The sequence below is a fragment of the Phalacrocorax aristotelis genome, chromosome Z (genome assembly GCF_949628215.1).
Source record: "Phalacrocorax aristotelis chromosome Z, bGulAri2.1, whole genome shotgun sequence".
NCBI classification, from domain to species: domain Eukaryota; kingdom Metazoa; phylum Chordata; class Aves; order Suliformes; family Phalacrocoracidae; genus Phalacrocorax; species Phalacrocorax aristotelis.
The window spans coordinates 60352337-60374123 of NC_134311.1; the positions used below are offsets into that span (position 1 = coordinate 60352337).

General features: G+C 43.5%; 1 protein-coding gene across 2 annotated transcripts in view; it reads right to left on the reverse strand.

Moving 5' to 3' along the window:
• The window catches only part of ZSWIM6 (zinc finger SWIM-type containing 6), a 118611-nt gene extending 97616 nt beyond the window's left edge, over positions 1 to 20995 (reverse strand). For both annotated transcript variants that reach the window (XM_075078198.1, XM_075078197.1), the window contains exon 1: positions 20475 to 20995. In XM_075078198.1, coding sequence (XP_074934299.1) covers positions 20475 to 20979 — 505 coding nt within the window. In that variant the 5' untranslated portion in view covers positions 20980 to 20995. The remainder of the gene's footprint in view (positions 1 to 20474) is intronic.
• Between the last annotated feature and the right edge of the window lie 792 nt (positions 20996 to 21787).

Below are 21787 nucleotides of genomic sequence, written 5' to 3' on the forward strand. Positions count from 1 at the left end.
ATTGATAACCATCCAAAAATTCTAAAGCTTAAATTCAGCTACCAGCAACACAGAAGTGGTTAATGCCTGCCAAAAGTCTTTAAAAGCTCAAAAGAAAAGGGGCAGTGTTGGTTTTTTTTAAGAATCTCTTGTTAAAGCTCATGCTTCATGGAACACAGTTCTTGAAAGAAACCAGTGAGGACCTGGTTTTGGTTTGTTTGGTTTGGTTTTGGGATTTTTGGTTTGTTTCTTGGTTTTGTTTGTTTGTTTTTAAAAAGACATTTTAGTGCCAGCAAATACAAATATGCACCACTGCATAACTACTGCTGAGCTGTACACTTATCCACAGACTTAGGTATAAAGTACTGTACAAATCTGGTTTCTGTTCTCAGGGAAAATTAGGTTTAAGTTCTGCAGTCACTTTTATCAACTTTCAGTATGTTCCATATTAGTAGTATATGGCTCACAGTCACGCAACTCACATGAATTCAATTTAAGGCCCATCAGCACTGCAAGAGTGTGTGTTCAACTGCAGATGTAGCCAAAGCTATATTAGCACCAGGAGTGTCCAATCACATTCTGTGCAGACACATGTCATAGTATAACCCAGCCCCAACTTTCTACAGAGGCTGTCAAGTTTTAAAACAGCAAAGGAAAAGTAAACTCTAACTTTTAGTTAGCCTTATGCATAGGGCTCTTTACAGAATGAACCATGTTTCAAAAGCTGCAGATGCCCCTTGAAAAGGTTTAAGACTTTTTGAGAAGTTTCAAAAACACAACCCATAGTAAGTAAGAAAAGGAATGGATCTAAGTATCAAACCACAGAAGAATCCAAACAAGCTTTCAAATTACATGAGATAAGAGAAAAAATACAGCAATGAGAGTAATGGACAAGAGAGTCATCCCACTATTCATTTGCAACAGATGAAAGTGACAGTACAAATAAAAAGTTTGGAGAGGGGGCCAGAAGAACAGGAAAGGGAACATGTTGATACTAGTGTCTAGCCAAAGAGAATGCAAAATGACATCTTGTGCTCCAGTAACTCTCTCTCCATAATCCAAAAGGTGCCTTCAATAGCTGACAAAGAGCTTGCCACATGCGAGATTAAAGAAAAAAGTGTCAAGTCTATAATAGAGATACGTAATTTTGGCTTGGTGGGGCTAACAGTGATTGTCATCTGTGATATTTCTATGTCAGAGTCAGCTCAGCTTTACCTCTAATACAGAAAAATGTTTTGAACAGCATAATTCATTATATCTTTTAGTGTTGAGCACACTGTATTTTGATAACCCTATACATAAGTCATTGAACTGTTCTAACCCAACAGTTTTCAAATATGCACTATGCCCTTTAAGAAAAAAGTCCCAAAACCTGCCAATCTCTTGCTCTTTACAAGCAATGTAGTTGAATAATTGTGAAGTAGACAGATTTAACATGAGTGTAAAAAGCTTAGAAAAAAGGTGGCTGTAACCAACTTCAAATTGTTTTCCACTGTTCAGTGAACACATTGCATCTTATCCTCTGTAAAACTTGAGTCTGCTGTAACTAAGCTCAATGCCTCCTACATGCAAGAAATGGAACTTAGAACTGCCATTTTTTTTAAGATTTTCTGACTGGCACAGAACTGAACAAGATAGATGTTCTTCAACTAATATAGTACAATAGCTTATTCTAATTAGTGAGTTTAAATATTTTCATTTTCAATATTGTCAGTTAACACTCCCAACAAAATATTAAACATGGAAATGTTATTTTGTTTCAGATCATAACTCTCCCAGGTTTTAACCTCTTTTCTCCAGGAAGCTTCCAAGTGTGCAGCAGTACACATATTGAAAGAGATAGCATGTCATACTGGAAATGCTCTTCAAATTAAAGATGAAAGAAGTTTCTGTTGCTGGTTTTAGACTAGTAGATTCGTAACAGTTTATAAACCAAAATACAAAAACATCTGTTTGCCAATTATGAAGGCTTCAAGGCAAAGCAATTTACTCTCAGCAAATGAACAAACTGAATTGCGCAACGCTGCCTTGCTCCATTTGTGCAAGAGCTTACTTGCTCTACGTCATTTAACCTGTACAGTGCAATTGGGCTGCTTTCTTGTTATCATGCTCTCGCACTCGAGTTCCTCTTCTTCGTGCCTGGAGAACTTGATTTGATTTCTGTCAGCACAGCTCTCCCCCAGCACAGTCACAGATAGCAGCAGCTACACTTCAAAGCAGAACATGCATTTCTCCTTAAAAAAGTTCTCTCTGAGCATTTTTGCCGAGTTATAGGGTTAAATGGCAGAATAAACAAACCTAAGAGTTAAAGCAGTCACAAAGCCAGATCAAGGGTTTGTGGTAATAGTTTAGATACAAAGGAAAAATAAGGAGATGAGTAGCATTCCTTTAAGGTTATCTAAGTAATAACACATATACAAAGTAAGATCTACTAAGGCTGTGGAAGGAGCAGTACAAAAGCACGCACATGAAGGTACTGGTTTACAAATGTCAGGGGTTGCTTATTTTGAATTAGTATTTCCATAATACTCCCACATATGCCAAATTCAGGAAAACCCAAGAGGTCCAAGACCTACAGCGTTTATTTAATCTAGTTTAACCCCAGCGACCCCCCCATTCCTCACCACAAGACAAATCACACCACTTGTACAAGCACTTCCTTCCCTCTATTTTAACAGAATTATTCTCTGTGCATTACAGCTTTTTTTACAATCCAAAAACAGCATACAAAAGCATATAGTTTTATCTGCTAAATATTAACATCCTTAAAGACAGTAAGATAAAAATAAATCCTTGCAATTCAGTAACACCACAGTTGGGGGAATTAAGTTTCTAGATACGCCTCTGATTTGCGCTCACACTGCCAGCTGCCTTTACACTTGTGCTTCTGGAGAAAAAAGCCTTTCCTCTGCTACCAAAGGTCTTTGTTCTATGCAGAGGCCAGCTCACCTTACCCCTGAAAGCCTAAGCTTTTGTCAGCTGTTCACACAATAAACAGCTGTGAATGTATGGAAAACCTATTACCACTGGCAGAAAATGAAAGCTGGCAAGTAGTTCCTGTGTTTACAATAGAATAAAGTCTCCAAAACACATAAACATTTCAATATATTCTGAGTTTTTTTCACCTCCCCCTCACACCTATTTTGTATAAGCCTTCAAAAGTATTGTGTGCAAACAGCATGATAAACGTAATTAACCGCACAGTGCCAAAAATACCCTATCCCCCTGCTACATGCTAATATGAAATACAAGAGCATTAGCAAGAGGAGCAGCAGAGTCATCACACAGGGTTAACAAAGGTTTTCCTACAGGTCCTGCTCCTGCTTTAAGTGAAACACTAGGTGGGCCAATATAAATCTAACAGGGTAGATGCGTATCAACTCTGAACACTGTCAACAGAAGTTATTCTACCTTTCCAGGAATGCTCAAGAATTTCATAACTTTCAATGAACTGGTTAAAAGCCACAGATTCCCTTCACCTGCTATGTTCTTCTCTAAAATAACCTACCAATTATGGTACAGTTCCCAGTTTGGTATTTTATTTCAGGTATAAACTCCAAATTATGACCAAGATAGAGCGCACGCACACACTATCCTGTCTTCTGAGGAAATAGATTTTTTCCTAAGAGACCAGGTTGAGTGAAGCTATTCCAGTTTTCAGCTGAAGTTTCTCCTTTGTGTTCTGTTCACTCTCTTTGTATGCATCAAATTAAAGCAGGCTTAATCAAGATGTGCCAAACTGTATTCAGAATAACCAGAATGCAAAAAGATATTAAAAAGCTTGCAGTCATCAAGTTTTTAGCAAGACTTGAAGGATTTCAAAAGGTTCACAACCACTGCATCTAATGAGGTCAGTGTCACATTCTGCTTACAAATATCTAAATGTCTAAATCTCAACTGTCCCTTCATAATTAACACCATGGGGTTCAGGTTTGCTTTTTCTTCTCATCACTACTACTGGAGGGGGAGTGAGAGAAGAAAATGAACCAAAACCATCATGGAGCTCAGTGAGAAGCACAGTGTGGACCTATATATTCACCATAATTCATCATTCAGTATAGATTTTTCCTTCTTTTAAGGATGCCGGTATTTCCAAAACTGGCACATGGCTTTTAGTTTCTCAATTTACTAAGTGTTCACAATGGTCTAATCAAGAATAGCCACTCCTGTCTGAAAGCAAGTTTCACGTGATTTGAGTGAACTATGTTCTGAGGCCTCCCAATAGCCAAGGCTTCAATCATTATACACAAAACATCTTCTATGCTTTATTATCTGGTACAGGGATATTCTTGGGAAAATACTATTAAAGGGCACCTCTTAAAAGACTCAGACTAGTTCATTTTGTGCCTGTTGTTTCTGTCCAACCATTCTGGGCTAAAACAGATCTAGCACTTGCATCCTGAATCTCTAACAGATTCAAACTGATGGCAGCCTATCACTGTACACACTAAGTTCTTCTGGGATACATTTAGCAGAAATTATGTAGTAAAAATAATTTACCAGCCCCTAGTTTGCACACAATATTGTCTTTAGAGATGGGTACATTTAAAAAGACTACTAGATGACCTAACTTGCCATCTGCACAGCATACCTGGCAGGAACTCTGGCCTGAATTCAAATAGCACGAAAGCAGATAAAACTACACAAACAATTTTAGTAGTAGTAGTTATCTGAACCCAGTATGACCTCTTCCTCATATCTTCAAAATGTAAAAATCCAAGAGTTGTCTTAGACTTCTCCACTGGGTCAAACAACCATGTATAACTTGACACTTACCACAGCAACAAAAACTTCAGAGGCACGGCTGGTGGCACATTCACTGTTCCACAGAAATTGACCTGTGGACAGTCTCGCAGCAGCGACGGGAAAGTAATCCACAGGACATTACCCCTTGGTAGAAAGCGGTCAGCTTTCAGGAAGGTGCAAGATAAAGGTCTGAAGAGAGGAAATTACAGAAAGCAGCTGATGCGCAGCAGCTTCTGGCCATGCACCCACAGGCAGCATTCTCACCTCCAGCTGGTGTGAAGGTATTTACGTAATGCTTCTGGAGGGCTTTGGCAAGGATGGCAAGTGCAAGTCTGGATTCCTGAACCAGTTCTGCAAAATTCTGAACTTGTGAGCAAATCTGTATGCAAAGAGCTAGGTACATTCTTTTGGGTTTTGGTGGTAGACTGTTTTTGACTCAACACCAGACTTGTGATGAGAACATTCACTCTGAACTGTCTGTTCCATTAAGAAACATCAATCCCAATAAGTTTTAAGCTTGGCAGGTTTAAGGAGATTCACTCAACTGTAGTACAAAAAAAATCCCAGGTTTTTAACCCTCTTAAATCCCCTTCCAATAAAATAATACTTTTTTACTAAGGCAAAAAACATTTTTTCCAGATTAAAGACAAAACATGATCAATTATGAATATAACTTACCCAAGCTTCAAAACTGAACCCTTTGGTTTTAGACTGTGTTTAAAGAACATCCTACATTACTCATGGGGATTGTTCTTCTTCCTATTTGTTAGCTTCACATGAGCAACAGCATTGTGCATCGCTCAATACCCTATTCTGAAACAGCCGTTTCCCCCTGATAGTGTTTGTCTTCAGAATAGCAGAGGAAGTAGGGGTAGAGGTGGAGGAGTTGAATACAGCCATGATACCACACTAATTGGTACAAAAATTGAAAGACTGATATACCTGACTGCTCTTCATTCTTCTAAGTGGAAAAATGTTCAAGCTGGTACTTCTTTAACAAAACTGGCTTGCAGAAATCATGGTCAGCTTACATTAAGCACCTGTGATCAGCTTAAAACATCATTTCACAGAAAGAAGACATGCAATTTTATAAGACTGTTAGCAGTGCAACAATGGAGCAGGAAAGACACCAGACTAAGTAACTTCACCTTCCTCAAATAAAAAATATTTGGTTTAGGAGCCGGAGTAAAGGTGTACAATAAACACCACCTGCAGCAGTTAGGAAGGAACTAGACATTTCAATTAGGTTGGAGGTCATGCAGGCTCCCTCCCAGCAGGAGACAACCAAGAGAAGTCAAGTACCCTGCTTAAGTGCTGTGCAGCTTAAGGACCTGGACTCTTGCTCATGCATGCCTTAAAGAGTCTGACAGCCACAATTGTCTAGGCAGACCAGTAGGAGGGCTCTAGGAAGTGAATAACCCGGATCAATCTGTCCACATTGAAGCAGGCTACTGTTGAAAGCGAGCCAGTAATAAGCTTTAAGCTCCCCCACTGCATGCAGTTGAGAAAGCCAAAGCATCCTCTCCCAGACAGGCCAATATAAAGCTCCATAAAATCTCTTTACAGTAAAGGGAAGCCATTTCTGCCCTGAAAATAGACTCATCTGCACTCTGAAGTGTGCAACAGGGCTTCCAATGCACTTTCTTCCTCCACCAGTTATAGGCAAGCTTAGTTCTGCATTAGTTAGGTCCTTCTGGAATACAGCACACATCAGCTTTATCTGAGTCCTGAAAACAGATCATTTCAGTAAATATGCCTCACTTACCAGAACAGCTGTCTGCCATTTAGGTTCCACACTAAGCAAGTTATACAAAAGCACCAACTTTCTGCTCAATTGCTGTTCTACTTGGGGAAGCAGTAATGATACTGGAACTCCACAAAGCTATTTTAGACTCTCAGTGAGGTCCATATCAAAAGTACTCAGTGTACAAGCAATAAGGTTTTCCCCCACCTTTGTGTCAGCCCTACAAACTCAGCTTGAGATCTCCATCATTTCCTTCTCAGATGTTACCACAAGTAATAAAGACCATGCAAGACAACTGAAGTCTCACCATGTCCCTGCAACCTCCAGTGAGACTGCTGAGTGGCAATAGATCAAGAAGCAAAGAGGAGACTCCAGCTCATTCTTAGCTGTGTTGGCTCAGCAGGCCTAACCAGACAAAAAGCTGTGAATACTTACTTTAGCAACTGAAGTCAACTGCTATGAATGAAAATAAACATAGAACATGTTATTTGGTCACCAAACATCTGCATAATAAGCAGAAAAATTGCCTCAAAAGTCTGTGTCATACATAAGTATGCTGAAGCTCAGCACCATCCCAGAATAAGAGAAAAATATGAACTTTGAAGGCAAAAAGCCCCTTTTGCAACAGCTATGCAGACAGAGAAGTGAATACATACAACTGGAGTAAGTAGTTAGGTATTCCCTTTCCTGCACTCTTAAAGTAAACATTTGCCTAGCTGTCTTTTAACCACCACTGGTGGAGTGTGGGAGGGGTACTCATCACTTGGCCATGGTTTTGTAACACATAGAAACACTGTAGACGAAGAGATGTGGAAGATGGCTCACTCATACAGACCCAACACACAACCTGGGCTCAGGAAAGGCCCATGCTGCTGTCTCCGGAAAATCAGTCCTCCTTTTGTCAGAAGTGACTTCCCAAGCACGGCAGCCATCTCCTTTCCCCAGGAAGCTGTCAAAGCTTCATGATCACTTTAAGCCAGCCTAAGTGTGACTGACACAGAAAGAAGCCCTGACCTTTTCAGTGTCCCCCTTCTTGCAATCTCCTCTTCCTTGAATGAACAGTAGCATTTTCTTGGCCAATACACCAGGTAAAACTCACCCAGCGAGAACTGAATTCATAAGCAGGCCAGTTCTCTGGTTCACCATGCAGCTCCACAAGCCCTGACATAGGCTGCAAGTTTGAGGACAGCAGTATCCCTTCGACAGCAGCCTGCATTTAAGCCAGCCTAAAGCGACCACATGACTTCAGGGTGAATAACACACAGTGGTCTTCACAGTGTGTGAAGTTCACAAATGACAATCACAAAACATTTCCAAAACACAAGTTTATAAGCACAGCAATGTGCATTTTCTGTTCTAAGAGTTACACAATGAGGCACAGAGCAGTAACGAGTCACAGCATAGCAAGTGAGTCAGTTATTTCATTTACCATATTCATGACCACAGTATTTCACAATGGAAAACATTTATTTTGATAAGCCTGTTTCATAGCCAAACCCTGGAGGAGTTCACTGAGTGACAAGGAGCAAGTTGGCTGAAATGGGCTCTTGGAGAAGGACTCCTGTGCTCACAACCACGCTGTGCTGCTGTATCAGCAGCCTTCCTTAGGGTAGCAGGCTTGGCCAACCAGGAATGTGCCCCCTCCCCAGAAAAAGGGAGGGGCAAGAGTGATAACACTGCTAAATTGTAACAGCAAATATAGTTTTAACTTCTCTCAGAGCACAGGTTTATGGCCTCTGTCATCTATAATATTTGTGAAGCAACCTAAGGTTACCAGCCTTAGAAAGAAGATAGACAAAAGGCTTGTATTTTAGCTTTAAATCCATATTTACGAAGACTATAGAACTACTGGTCTCAGCCTTTGATCAGCACCTTTACAGCTGGGGTTTTGTAGACCAGTACAAGAGCCTCTGAACAGCTGACATGCACAGCTCAAGCTAATGGAAGCACTGCATCACTGCACCAGCATGCCCACGTCAGGGCTAACGAGCTGTAACCACCACACTGGACACTGCTATTAGACACATATACTGCTAGCAAACCTCACAACAGCCCCTTGCTTACAAATATATTCATTCCTGTGGGAAAGCAAACTGACCAAGGGCCCAGCAGTGCTTCTGCCTGTGGAAAAGGAGCTGCTTGGTGCCTGGAGCAGGGTGCCAGGGCACTGAGCTGCAGGGGATGAGCCCAAAGGTCCCTCCCTCCAGCCTATCCTGAATGTGCTGCTGTCAACTTACACTATTTGTACCCAGCTACTGATGGAAGATTAAATTACAGGCTACTTCTGCAGCAGCCCCACCCCCAGCCCACCCTGCAAACACATCCTTCCCACTCTACTTCTGGCACTTCAAACCAGCATCAGCTGCACTCTTATGCTGCTGACTTCCCCACCTCATTCACTCATTAACTTACGGTTGAGATGCTCATGTTCTGTCACAACACCACCTGTCCCACATCACCATCTTCTCACTCACACTGCCAAGCCATTGAGTACACCAAGGCCATTGCTGGTTCCAGTACAGTGCATCCCACTTGGATGCCTCTCACCAAGGTTCCCACTGGAGACCTTTTCTGGATGCGTTTCAGGATTTGTTTTCCTTTACCCTTCAGCACTTACAAAAATCGATGACTCCTCTCCCAGAACTTTTAACCTTTACCGGCTTTTGTGGTTCTTCTTTTACTTCCTAAAAAATCACAGCTTACTGTCTCACTGCACAGTCATCCTCCTCTGCTTCCTCCTTTCCACAGTGTTTCTCAACACTTTACCTCTACTTCTTAGCTCCCTTCTGTTATTTAAGGAGAGAGGGGAAGATGGACCTCATATGCAGGATTCACTGAAGTGCATGCCCATGATTCATGTCTCTTTCCATTCGGCCAGTCTAATATTTTAGTACCTATCATTTCACACTTTGAGTAATCAGGAAGTAGCAGCTTTGACTTTACCGCCATCTTGCTCCTTTCACACTTAACTCCACATGCTGGAAGTATTCAGTCTTCTGACCACATCAGTATCCTTCCTTATCCCTCTGAGTATATACAAGTCCTTCCTTTTAAACCCAGCAAAACTCTGGGTCTCTTACCTACTGAGATTACAATGCTCGCATTTGTCCTACATTTCCAGTCTTTACCATTTATCTTCTACCCTTATCAACATCAGGTTTGTCTTCCACATGGCCTCCTATCCACAGGAAAAACTTCTCCAGTTCTTCTGATCACCACTGTGGCAACTCAGACAATTCTCTTCCTCTTTCCCCTTCCTATTTCCTACCTTAGTCTAAAGAAATGCCTAGTAAAGCTGTGCATCACTCTTCACTAGATCCCTGTCTTTCCACACTGCACCCCCAATCCTTATTCCCAGGTCAGAATAATAATAGAAATGCAGTGCTTTCTGAAAAAAGAGTGTTTCCTTTGTGCATTTTATTTATAAAATTGAAATTGGGATGCAAGATTGAAAAAAAAGAGAGAAAACCCCATTCAGCAACCAAGCACCATGCAGCCGCTTGCTCACACCCCCCTGGTGGGACGGGGGAGAGAATCAGAAGAGTAGAAGTGAGGCAACTCATGGGTTGAGATAAAGCCAGTTTAACAGGTAAAGCAAAAGCTGTGCACAGAAGCAAAGCAGAACACGGAATTCATTCACCACTTTCCATGGGCAGGCAGGTGTTCAGCCGTCTCCAGGAAAGCTGGGCTCCATCACATGTAACGGTTACTTGGGAAGACAAATGCCATCACTCCAAACGTCCCCCCCTTCCCCCTTCTTCCCCCAGCTTTATATACTGAGCATGATGCCATATGGTATGGAATATCCCTTTGGTCAGTTTGGGTCAGCTGTCCCGGCTGTGTCCCGTCCCGACTTCTTGTGCACCCAGCAGAGCCTGGGGAGTTGAAAAAGTCCTTGACCAGTGTAAGCACTACTTAGCAACAGCCAAAACATCTCCTCCTTATCACCACTGTTTCCAGCAAAAATCCAAAACATAGCCCCATACAAGCTACTGTGAAAAAAATTAACTCTATCCCAGCTGAAACCAGGACAAGACACTTCATAACTTTAAATGTATTTTACTGTCTCAAAAGCTACAGGACAGCTAAGTTAGTTTGCCAACCTGCTTTCCATTTTGGAAGCTTTGTTTCATTTTGTAGGAAAGAATCTATTGTTTCCATGCCTTTGCTAATACCTGTTGAAAATAGACCACACAGAGGGAGTAGTCATTCAGACTATATCCTCCCCTCCTTAAATACACCTCTTCAGGGATCTGCCAATATCTTTGACCTCTACCTTATCTCAGGCACCACCACCTCCCACTTCTCTTCCTGGCTTCTCAGCTACAAAGGTCAACTCAGCATTTTACTACCTCTCTTCTCTTCAAGTACATCATATTCAAGGAGCCAAACTTTTGTTTACTCCTAAACACTTCTTCACTCCTGCCACCAAACAGCCACTTATATTTATCATCTACATAACCACCTAGAAATCAATCCTGTAAATTATTACCAGGATACATTACAATGTAAAGTTTGATCACTGAAAACTGTCAGTAAAGATGAGTGGTATGCTGCTTCTAAAATTTTTAAGTAGCACTAATCAAGTTATTCTGAGCTTCCTTATCCCATCAGATTGCCATGGCATCTGCTACATCAAGTCCCATTCCTATGCACTGCCTACCATTCATGCATTAGTAGCACTTTTAGCTGAAGTCACCTCTATTATTCATGCATTTGACGAGGAAAGCTGCACGGTGATGCTCTCATGTATCATGACTTGCAATAACAAAAAGCTAAAAAGCAGCTACACATTTTATGTCATGCTCAGACCTCTGCTCTAGAAGAAGCAAAACTGAAGTTTCATGCTTCTGTGCAATATAGCTACACTAAATCCAGGCAGATAAAGAATATAATGGACTTTATATTTTATCCCCAAGACACTAACTGTAGTCAGTTTACAAGGCTTCAGTTTACAACCTAAATCAATGGAGAAACTGACACTCATTTTGCGTGTACAACAACAGCAGCACAGCCAGTTGTCCCAGTTGTCATTGGTCATAACAGTATTTCAGAATAAATGTGTTCCAGCTTTCCTTCCTTTAGCTAATATATTAAACAATTCATTTAGACTATTGATTTTTCCCTGCTTTTGAACTTTTAAATCAGCAGGCACAGCAGAATTGTCTTGAAGAAGCACAAGCCATGCTTAATGTAGTCACTGAGGCCAGCTTTGTAAATATGCAAACCAGTGTTTTACTAAGACTACTTTTGACCGTTGCAAAGCAGTGCATTGTATTCCACAACAGGAGAAGCATCGTAAGTGCTTCATTGAGACAACTGCTGTGCAAGTAATCAAGAGTTTACTTTAAGGTTCTCTGCTCAACTTTGCTGATTTGCTCACATTTTCCAGAAGATTCCAGGAAGATTATCTGTAGACTTATTTGTTAATTCCTAACAATTCAAACATTTCTTGTAAAAAAAAAAAAAAAACCACAAACAAAAAACCTCAACACACTATCTGCCATCCTTTCAGAACAAAGCTGCCAGTAAGTGGTAAAAATGACCAGCCACCAAGCATACAAAAACCTGAACACCACACTATCTACGTTTACTTTTACTTTCCATAAACATTCTATCAATCCCATCGTTAATTACCAAATATGGACTGGTGCTCCATGAACTTTATGCCAGTCAAAATATCAAAGCTGAACATAGAAATTAAATACTAGTAGTAACGCTCACCAGCTGCTCTTGACAGCGTAAGCTAAAAGCTGATCTGCTGAAGAGAGTTTGTGCTGCCACTATGCCCTGTACATGTAGCTGAACACTGCCATGCGGGGAGAAGGCAGGCCACTAGGATAAAATAAGAAAGAGTCAAACTTTAAGCATAAGGAACGAATCCAAGACAGCCAGTGCTGGTAAAAGCCTTTAACCCAATACCTTGCTTTTAACACAAGTTTAAAAATACAAAAATAATTAGAATACATGCAAAATTGATCCTCTACTGTATTACAGATTGTAAATTTGTCTCACACTTTATAGAGCAGCTTATCCAATTTTAAGTGCCTCAACAGTTGAATGTTCTTTATTTCATTAGTCAGTATAAATTAAACATTGTAGTCAGCTGCACAATTCCTGCAGTTCCTGCACTGTATTTGCATTACTACCGGCTGTCAGTAACCAGTTAGCAGCTAAACTTGGCAAGCGTACAACAAAGTGCCTCATTTCTTAGAAGTCATACAGCTATGCAACATTTGATTTTCCCAGCCTTTAAAATTATCATTTGAATACAATTAACTTTTGCCCAAAATAAAGACAAATATATATATTAACGCCTACTTCTATGAAATTTCTTTCTATCATGCCATTTTCCTCCATTTATTTTTCCAACAATCCCATAATGTATTAAATATCTGACATCAATTAACAATGAAAGATGACTTATGTAAACAGGCAGGTTGTTAAATAAAGCAAGACAAAAGGTAAGTCACCTGAATTTTTAGCACATTAATTCAGCAAATTAACTTCCGATTTATCTGATCAGCCAGCTCTACTAGTGTGAATTTAAACTTACTGGCAAGTTTTACTGCACCCTTCCAATTAACGTCAGAGTTTCTCAGCCGTTGCCCGTGCATTTCCAAAGCAAAAATTTCCAAATATTTCAATGCTGTCAAATGTACTCATTTACAAGGAGTAAAGGGTTAGAGCAGAAAATGATTAAAAAAAATTAAGCTCTCCTTTTTAAAGCGTGTGATGCTCTGCATCACAATTACCTTAAAATATACTCTAAACACTGTTAAAGATTCCCCTCTCTCACAACTTGTGTTTCATTTTTCAGAAGGATTTAATGAAGCGTTAGTAAAAATCCCACATTTGAAGACACTTCAGTCTATACTGAATTGTGTCAAACAAGAAAGTCTTTTGTACGACTGCTCAGCTCCTACAGCAAGCCTTTTATCAGTTCTGACTTAACCACAAAGGAATTCTCTACACTGTAGTTACTATTAGAAGGCTACGCTCCTCTGGTCTGTTTGCACATTTGCAGAATTAAGTCAGAAAAAACTATTTTAAGATAGCGACTTACATCACAAGTTTTCTAGACATCCTGGTCTTCAATAGCAGGGCCAAGGCAACAAAGATCGGACATGTATTGCTGCTTCATCAGAGAATAGCAGGGTAACGCACCACAAGGGCATCACATAAATCATGGTAATTGGCATGTAGCTAGAAGAACGCAAACCAGCATGCAGTACCAGCCAAGATCTCTAGTGATGCAGGTCACAGAAGGATATGAAACCATGTCAAGGGCTGCATACCTATCCAACTGAGAGATGCATTTTACATAGGTAGTCTTAGTGAGAAGAAAAAGTGGAAGGTCAAGGAGACAGATCTCGCAGAAACAACAAGCGCAGTTGTTGGACAGTACTCAAGTATTCACATGCTGTCAGGCTGACTGCATTCCAAGCAATCAGAATTCGCATTAAATCTGTGCCCTTGTTGCACATAAAAGCTTTTTAAAATTTCAAATTAGTTCCTGTCACAGATAGCATATTCATAAATTAGGATAGCTTTTGTCAGTTAAAATGGTGTGGTCATTTTTTCCCTCCCTTTTTAAAGATGCAGTAAATTCTCCCACCTAATCCCCACAGAAAACCAGCCAAAGAAAAAGCAAATTAAAGTATGCCAGCTGTATTCCTATACTACCACAATATTGTACTCATATTGTGTTACACTACTACAAAACTTCACTGTTTGTCTTGACATAACTAGATTACCTAGACAGCAGGTGACATTAAAATTAGACCCACGCGGACATATCTTTTAGCATGCCATCTAATATACTTTATCCTTCACCAGTAAAAATTGTTGCGTGTGATAATATACTTTTCACTCAAAGTACGTTAAATTTTTTAAATTAGAACTTTAACTGAGTCTTATGCAAGGGTTCAATTTTAACAGGTTCATTTCAAGCAAACAACAGGACAAAACGCAGTATTTTTACACTACTCATTTTTAAGGAAACCAGTTTGTCCAATGCTGACTTTTAAATAGTTCCAACCTACCCTCACACACAGATTTTGCTTTTAATTGCTTACTTCTGAAAGTTAGAGTACAGGGAGAGAAAGAGCACAAGCAGGCATCAGTTGCTAGCATGACAACTGGCTCAAACTCAAGAACTGCTACTTACCAAAACATCTGATCATATACAGAGATGGAATCATTTTCTAAAAGAGAAAGCAAGCATTGAAAGTGGAAGCAAGGAAAGCCTTGAAGTTAGGGGAAAAATGAAACATAAGGAACAGGAAAAACAACCTAAAACAAACCATGAAAAATTGTTAGGTGAACCCAATATCTAACTCTCGTATAGAAGATTCCTTGGTTTAAAAACTGTGATGGGAAGTGATGTACTATTCATTTTCTCCTAAAAAACTAAATTAATTGTAAAGCGGTACTGACACTGTCCTATTATTTATCCTACCATTCATAATTACATAGAAAAACAGTATAAAGTTTTATTTTCATATCTTGAAATCACTCTAAAATGCTTACTTTCTCCTAAAATACAGATTAGATATTTTTAGAAAGATCTGCAAAAAGGCAGGAGCCAATTTACAAAGTTTTCCACATTAGTGATCTGGTCTTGAAAGAAAGCTTTTTTCCACCTTTTCCCTCCCCCCCTTTTTTAGGGTTTCCAAAGAAATTATTCAAGGTCAAGGATAGTACATCCGAGCACACAAACTGAAAATAGCTTGCACATTCCATAATTAATGCATTGCATTCCAAATCTAAGAAGGAAACTGAAGTGCATTCAGATGTCTCCCTTTCAGGAAGAAATATTTTAAAATTAGTTTACTTGTTTCTGCTCCAAAACTTGGAAATATTAGTAGTTATTTCTTAAACCAAACTGAAACTGGAATCAATGAAGATATTTTCACAAGACTCTACTAGTCTTGGAACTAAGTCAAAAAAAGTCCAGCAAAAAGTGAGACATCATTTGTTTACTCCCCTACCACAATATTGTATTCACAAATTCTGGATTACTTGTTTTAGTCATACATTCCTAACCAAACCCCACTGTCAGGCTGACTGCAGAAGAAGCTACGCTTATTCCTTCAGCATGTCAGCAGACAAACTTCTCCTCAAACAGGCAAAGTTTAACACAACCTTCTCCCCTTGGAAAAAGGTAACTACATATACCAAGACAATTTGGTGCCACAGGACACCGAGAAGTTAATGCAAAACACAGAGCTTGCATCTCCACAAATTACAGCCTTCGTTTTGTCACACGACTTAGTAATAAATTTTTATTTAATGCAAATAATACTAAGTCCATGAATCCTACAGGTTTCATCAACAATTAGATCTATACTGCATACCTCAGTGAACATCATAATGTCTGCTAAAAGGCACATTTCAACTCACAGCACAAAAACATTTGCGCCAGCTTCGCTAACAAAGTACTTGGTGTGGTTTTATCAACAGAAAGGTGTTTCACATTATGCTGTTGGCACTCAAACAACTAAACCTTGAAGAAAATTACATTTGTTTTACTTGCTCCACAATTTCATGTTATTTCAAGTAAAGATGGCTAGAAAGAATAAATTATTATTAACTATAATCATCCATTAAAACAATCTGAAATTTCCTGCCTACAATACACATTCCATAAGAGTTACATGTAGCAGTTACCAACATGGTCTTGTAATACTTTCTCTTCTTCCTGGTGAAAAAATTACTTCTCCTGGTTTTGGAGGTAATCATCAACCTTTAGCTCATATTTTAAAAAAAGGAAAAGGGGGTAAAATAATCAGCTGTAGCAATAGATGACAAAAGCACCTGAGTCAGAAGATGAAACGGCGGGGGCAGGGGGCGGCAGGGATTGCAAGTTTTCAACTTCATTTAATAACCAACAAAAGAAACATCCAGGGAGATCCAGCCATTATTTTACACTTGAGAAATTTTACTTTGTTGTTATCTAAAAAATATTTTGGTTACATCCCCCTGATCACACATCACTGAGGGGCTTCAGAAAAATGAGTCTGCAGCTCTACACTGACAATGCTGTTTGGCTGAACCCCCTTCTACCGACAAGGCAGTTTTCTAGTTCACAATATTAACATTAAATTCTAGAGTTGTGGTAAGTGCCAGTCAATTAATTCTTTACATTATTTTCCTTCCCTAGGAGCCTCTTCCCTCCAACTCACTCCCTTGCCATTAATACCTAAGAGGCACGACTACCATGATTACAAAGCCTCATGCTGCTGTGGAAAGGATGGTAAAGCCTTAAAGGAAAACCTATGAGCAAGCAGGGTCTGTACAACAAAGACAAACCGACCTCAAATTACAGACAGACAAGGATACTCTAGGAGTACTTACATGACATATCAAAAAACCACTTCAAGTACCTCTAATGCAGATGGCAGCTACAGCGGTAAAGCCAAGCTTTACAGCACTACAGTGAAGGCACTCTCCATCTTTCCTCAAGCAAGAAGAGTCATACCAGCAGAGGCACATGGGGGTTTTTTTCTTCTCCTAGAATAGCTCCATCAAGGTTTCTCGCCAGGTCAACTGTGCTATTGGAGGATCACACCTCTTCCTAACCTTGACAGCTGTAGCTGTGACGACAACCCAGTACTATATACTAATTCAGAACTAACCTCAGACACCAAATATACACTTCACCATCTAAAACTGTCTGCTTGCTCCTGGCATCTTCAAAAACTTGGCCAAATGAAACACAGACAATTTCTAATTTTCCTTCCAGATTGTTGTATTTATTCACAAAGTGCTTTCATGTTTAGACTGTAATTTTTACTAAAAATACTTGGTTTGAAATAAATGAATAACATATATGATAGAAAAAGCTCTGTTTTGAGCAGTTGAAAAGGTTTGCTTTGGAAGCCCACATTCTGGTTTGTTCGGGGTTTTTTGGTTTGTTTTTTTTTAATAAATTGAAGAAAATCCTTCATGTCTAATTGAAACATATCAAAAAGCTATAAAAACATGAATAAATTAAATGCAAATGGACTTTTGAAGCCAACTTCTTTGGAGAAAAATCTTTCAAAATTAAGTGATGGTAATTATTATACTAGGACAATATCATTCAACTTCAATATAGGCTAGCACACAAATTTACTGCTTGATTACAAGAACGTTAGTTGTGCGTATCACTAACATTGTCTTCCTTTTATTTAGGATTTTCCTTTCATCACACACGAGATGAAGCTGGGGTGGCACCAAGCAGGATGACATGAAGACTTTCAACACAGCATAGACACAAGGTTTTTAAAACTCTCCCACTTAAGTTGCCATGATAAAATTGTCTGAATGTTTATTCACGGCTAAAAAATGAAATAAAAGTAAAATTCAGAAGCAAATGGTTCCATTTAACTACCACTGAGCTGGAATGTATATGTCTCCCTCAGAACTCAAACCCTGCATTCCCTGTTTACAGTAATACTCAGAGTTACAAGTAAAGCTGTTAGAATTGATATGTAATAAAATGTACTTTGTCCAATAACTAGACTTTTCCATAGTACAATAGTAAACATTTACAGAGTTTCCATTACTCATACTGCAAAGAACAACTTCACATTTATATGGTCACTAAACATGCACTTACATAAACTCAACGTTAAGTTTTCCTCAGTGCTATGTAGTCAGCCTTATTATATGGAACCAATTCCATCCTCCACCCAATATAACTCACTCGAGTTGAATTGGCTTGAACAGTTGCACCTTTCTGCTTCACAAGGAATATCTGGCTGGCAAGAGCCAGCATAATGACACAGCTACCTACCCAAATTACACAAGAACTTTCCTACAGCAGGACCCAGCCTACCCAAGTGCTCCAAGACTCCCTCGCCAGGCAAGCCAAAGGCTCCTGTCAGAACAACTGACATGTTTCATATCATCAGTTTCCACTACTATTTTTGCACAGCCTTCCAAAGGAGGCTCACATAAGGGTGGGGGAACAAAGCAAGTGTATTTTCAGCAATAGGTATAGCGTTTGTTTGGAATGCCTTTAAGGGCTCCAGAAGCAGCAGTCAACACTCCAGTTGTATTTATGCATATTTTCTTTCTTCACACTGACCCTTGCCAACATTACTCAATGCTCCCCCCTTTTCGAAGCTGTACAAAAAGTTACTTTTTTTTTTTCTTTCTTTCACAACTACTCACTGAGGCCTATTCCACTGCTGAAAGCAAGTGAAGCAAAGCCCATGCTGGGTGTCTGTCTCCTAGAGAAGATTGCATCTTTTATTTATCACCCCTTGGCTTTATTTTCACAGTGAATTCCTGGCTTAAATGTAGTCAGCCAAGAAACCCTCCCTATGTGCACTCCTGTCATTCCTCATCGCTTGCAAACAGAATCAAGTGCAAGCAAAAGGGGAAAAAAAATATCTCAGCACTGCCAACCAAACTAAAAAAGCCCTACTCCTGGTTTTATCGCTCCTAAAGCGCCACAGATGCACCTCAGACCTTTGGAAAGAGAAAGTCAAGAGATGAAACTTGTAAGAAAGTTAATTAGATCAAAAAAAAAAAATTTAACTCCCCCTAGGCAGAAGGGAAGGGCACTAAGCTTAGGAGCAGGGACACAGCTTCCCTTCGGGGAAAAAAATTGATGCCACCTTTGCAAGCTGCCCGCCAAACCGAACCCGCAGCGGGCAGGACTGAGGTTTTGGGAGGGGAGGAGGGGGGATCCCGGCGTCCCCCCCACCCCGAGCTGCCGCCGCTAACAAAAGGCGAGCAGCAGCCTCTTTTGTCTGGCTTCTCCTTTTCGGGGGAGGAGGAGGGGAAGCAAAAGAAAACTGAGGGGAGAAAAAAAAAAAACACAAAAAGACACAAATAAACATGAAAATGAGAACAAAGTGGCCGGGTCGCACAAAGAGCATCACCCACCGGTGGGGGCGGCTGTCTGCCGGGGGCGAGGGGGGGAGCCCCACCGGTCGGGGGGGAAGCCGCCCCCGGCAGACAGCGCTCCCCCCCCCTCCCCCCCCAAAAAAAAAGCGGGGGATACCCACTTCTGCAGCCCTTTATACCCAGGCATGGAGGGGTTAACCAGGGGCGTCCGCAGCGGGTGAAGAGCAGCGGCAGGCGGCGGGGCTGGGGGGGGGGGGGGGGGGGGGGGAAGAAAGAGGAAGAGAAGGGGGGAGTATTGTTTCAGGAGGAGGAAAAGCAGCGCTCCCCCCTTCCCTTGTCACGAAGCGGCTCATCCCAAAGCAACCCCCCCCAACGCCCCCCAGGCGGGGCGGATCGCCCTCCCTCCGGCTCGCCGCCGCCGCTGCCCTAGAAATGCCTTTGTTCGCGGATCTCCCCCCACCACCACCCCCCACCCCCGCACACCCGCTGCCGGGGTCTCGCACCGCTTTTATATCTTTATTTTGGACCGTGGCGCATCCCGCCCCCCCGCCCCGGCTCCTTCCCCCGCCGGCCGCCCTTCTGCTGATTCATTTCCACCGGCGGTCCCCCCGGGATGGGGGGGGCGGCTTCTCCTCGCTATTGTGGCTCGGGGTAAGGCGATGACCCGGATTACCGGGGGTGGGCGCTGGGAGGTGGCAGAGCCAAACGGGATTACACGGGATGGATTACCGGGAGCGGGCACGGCGCGGCGGGGGGGCTGGGGGAGGGTGGTCGAGTTAAAGGGACAGGCGGGGGGGCGGCCTGGCGGCGGGGTCCGCAGCCGTGTCACGCCGAGCGAGGGAGGAAGGGAGGGAGGGAGTAACTCCGTGCCCCGGCTGCGAGCGGGAGGAGGCCGGCGGAGGAAGTTGCCCGGCCCGCATGAACGGCCGGGGAGCGAAGGGCTTGTACTGGCTGGGCCGCGGGGGTGGGGTGGGGGGGCGGCTCCGGACCCCGCGGGGGTTGCCGGGGGAGGCTCCGACCGCCGGGGCGGCGGCGGACGGGCGGCAGCCCCCCAGCTGCAGAGCCGGTGACAGGGAGACCCGCGTCGGGGGAGGCTGGCGGCGCCCTGCCCGGCTGACGGCGGTGGCCTGGCTCCGGAGCGCGGCCCCGGCCGGTGACTCACCGACTTGCAGGACGTTATCGACGCAGCCGCCGTCGAGCAGAGCGATGCCCCTGCGGAAGGGCAGGCGGTTCTCGTCGGCGGCGGCGTCCGCTGCCCCGCCGGGCGCTGCGCCGGCCCCCCCGGGGGCGGCGGGGTCCTCGGCGCCGGTGTTGAAGGAGGAGTACATGCAGATCTCCCTCTCGCTGCGGGGGAAGGACCAGTAGACGATCCTGCGCTGCACCGGCTCCGGGATCCGCTCGAACCGCTCCTCCACCCGCTGGAAGGGCCATTTCTCCGCCACCTTGCGAGCCGCGATGTCCAGCAGGGACTCGGGACTCTGGGTCTTGCCGAGCGGCAGCAGCCCCAGGGCGGCGGCGGCGGCGGCGGCGGAGGAGGGTCCGGCGCAGAGCGCCCCGCCGCCGGGTCCGGCGCCGCCCGCCCGCTGGCCCGGCCTGCACCCGGAGCCATAACCGGGTCTGCAGCAGAGGCGCTTGGCGGGGGGAGGGAGCTGACCGCGCTCCGCCATGATCGCGCCGCTTCTAAGCGAGCGGCGGAAGTGGCTGTACCCTATAAACGGCTCCAGGAAGGCAGCGAGCGGCCGCGAGCCCCCCCTCGGGACACGCCCCCCTCCGACCTTATATGGCGATGGGGGCGGTGTCGGACGCACGGCCTACGGCGGGCACCGCCCTAATATAGCGAGGGGGCGGTGCCTTACGCAAATCACCGCCACAAACGTAAATAGAACGCTCCTGCTTCCCCCCCCCTTCCCCCCTCCCGCTGATGTCACGAGCGCAAGCCCGGGCGCGCCCCTCGCGCGCGTGGTGGGAAAAGGGGGCGTGGCCGGCGGCGCTCCCCCCCCCCATATGAGGAATGGAATGCGGGGGCGTGGCCGTCGCCGCCTCCACCCCCGTCACTTCTGCTGGGAAAGCCGGAAAATACGGTAACGACCGCGGGCGGAAAAAGGGGCCCACGCTGGGGGAAAAAAAAGGCCTGGACTCCCGTCTCTGGGGCAGGAGCCGGGATGGGTGCCCGCCTCGCCCCAAGCCCGTGAGGCACCTCAGTGAAGCGGCTTCCCCCTCTATTAGAGGTATTACGGTAGCAGCGTGCGGGACCGGCGCGCGCGCCGCGGGCGGGTTTGCAACCCGGTTCAAAGCCGGCGGCAGCCGTTTCGTTTTGCAGGTGATGGTGCTTGGATCGAGCCCAAAGGTGAGGTCTGGTCGCCGCAGACCGGCGGGTGAGTCGGTGGGAGGCCGTGGCGCTGGCCGGGGTGTGGGAGGGGTCCCGCGGGAGGACGCCCGTCCCGCTTCGTCGTTAGTGGGCAGGGGGTGCTGCAG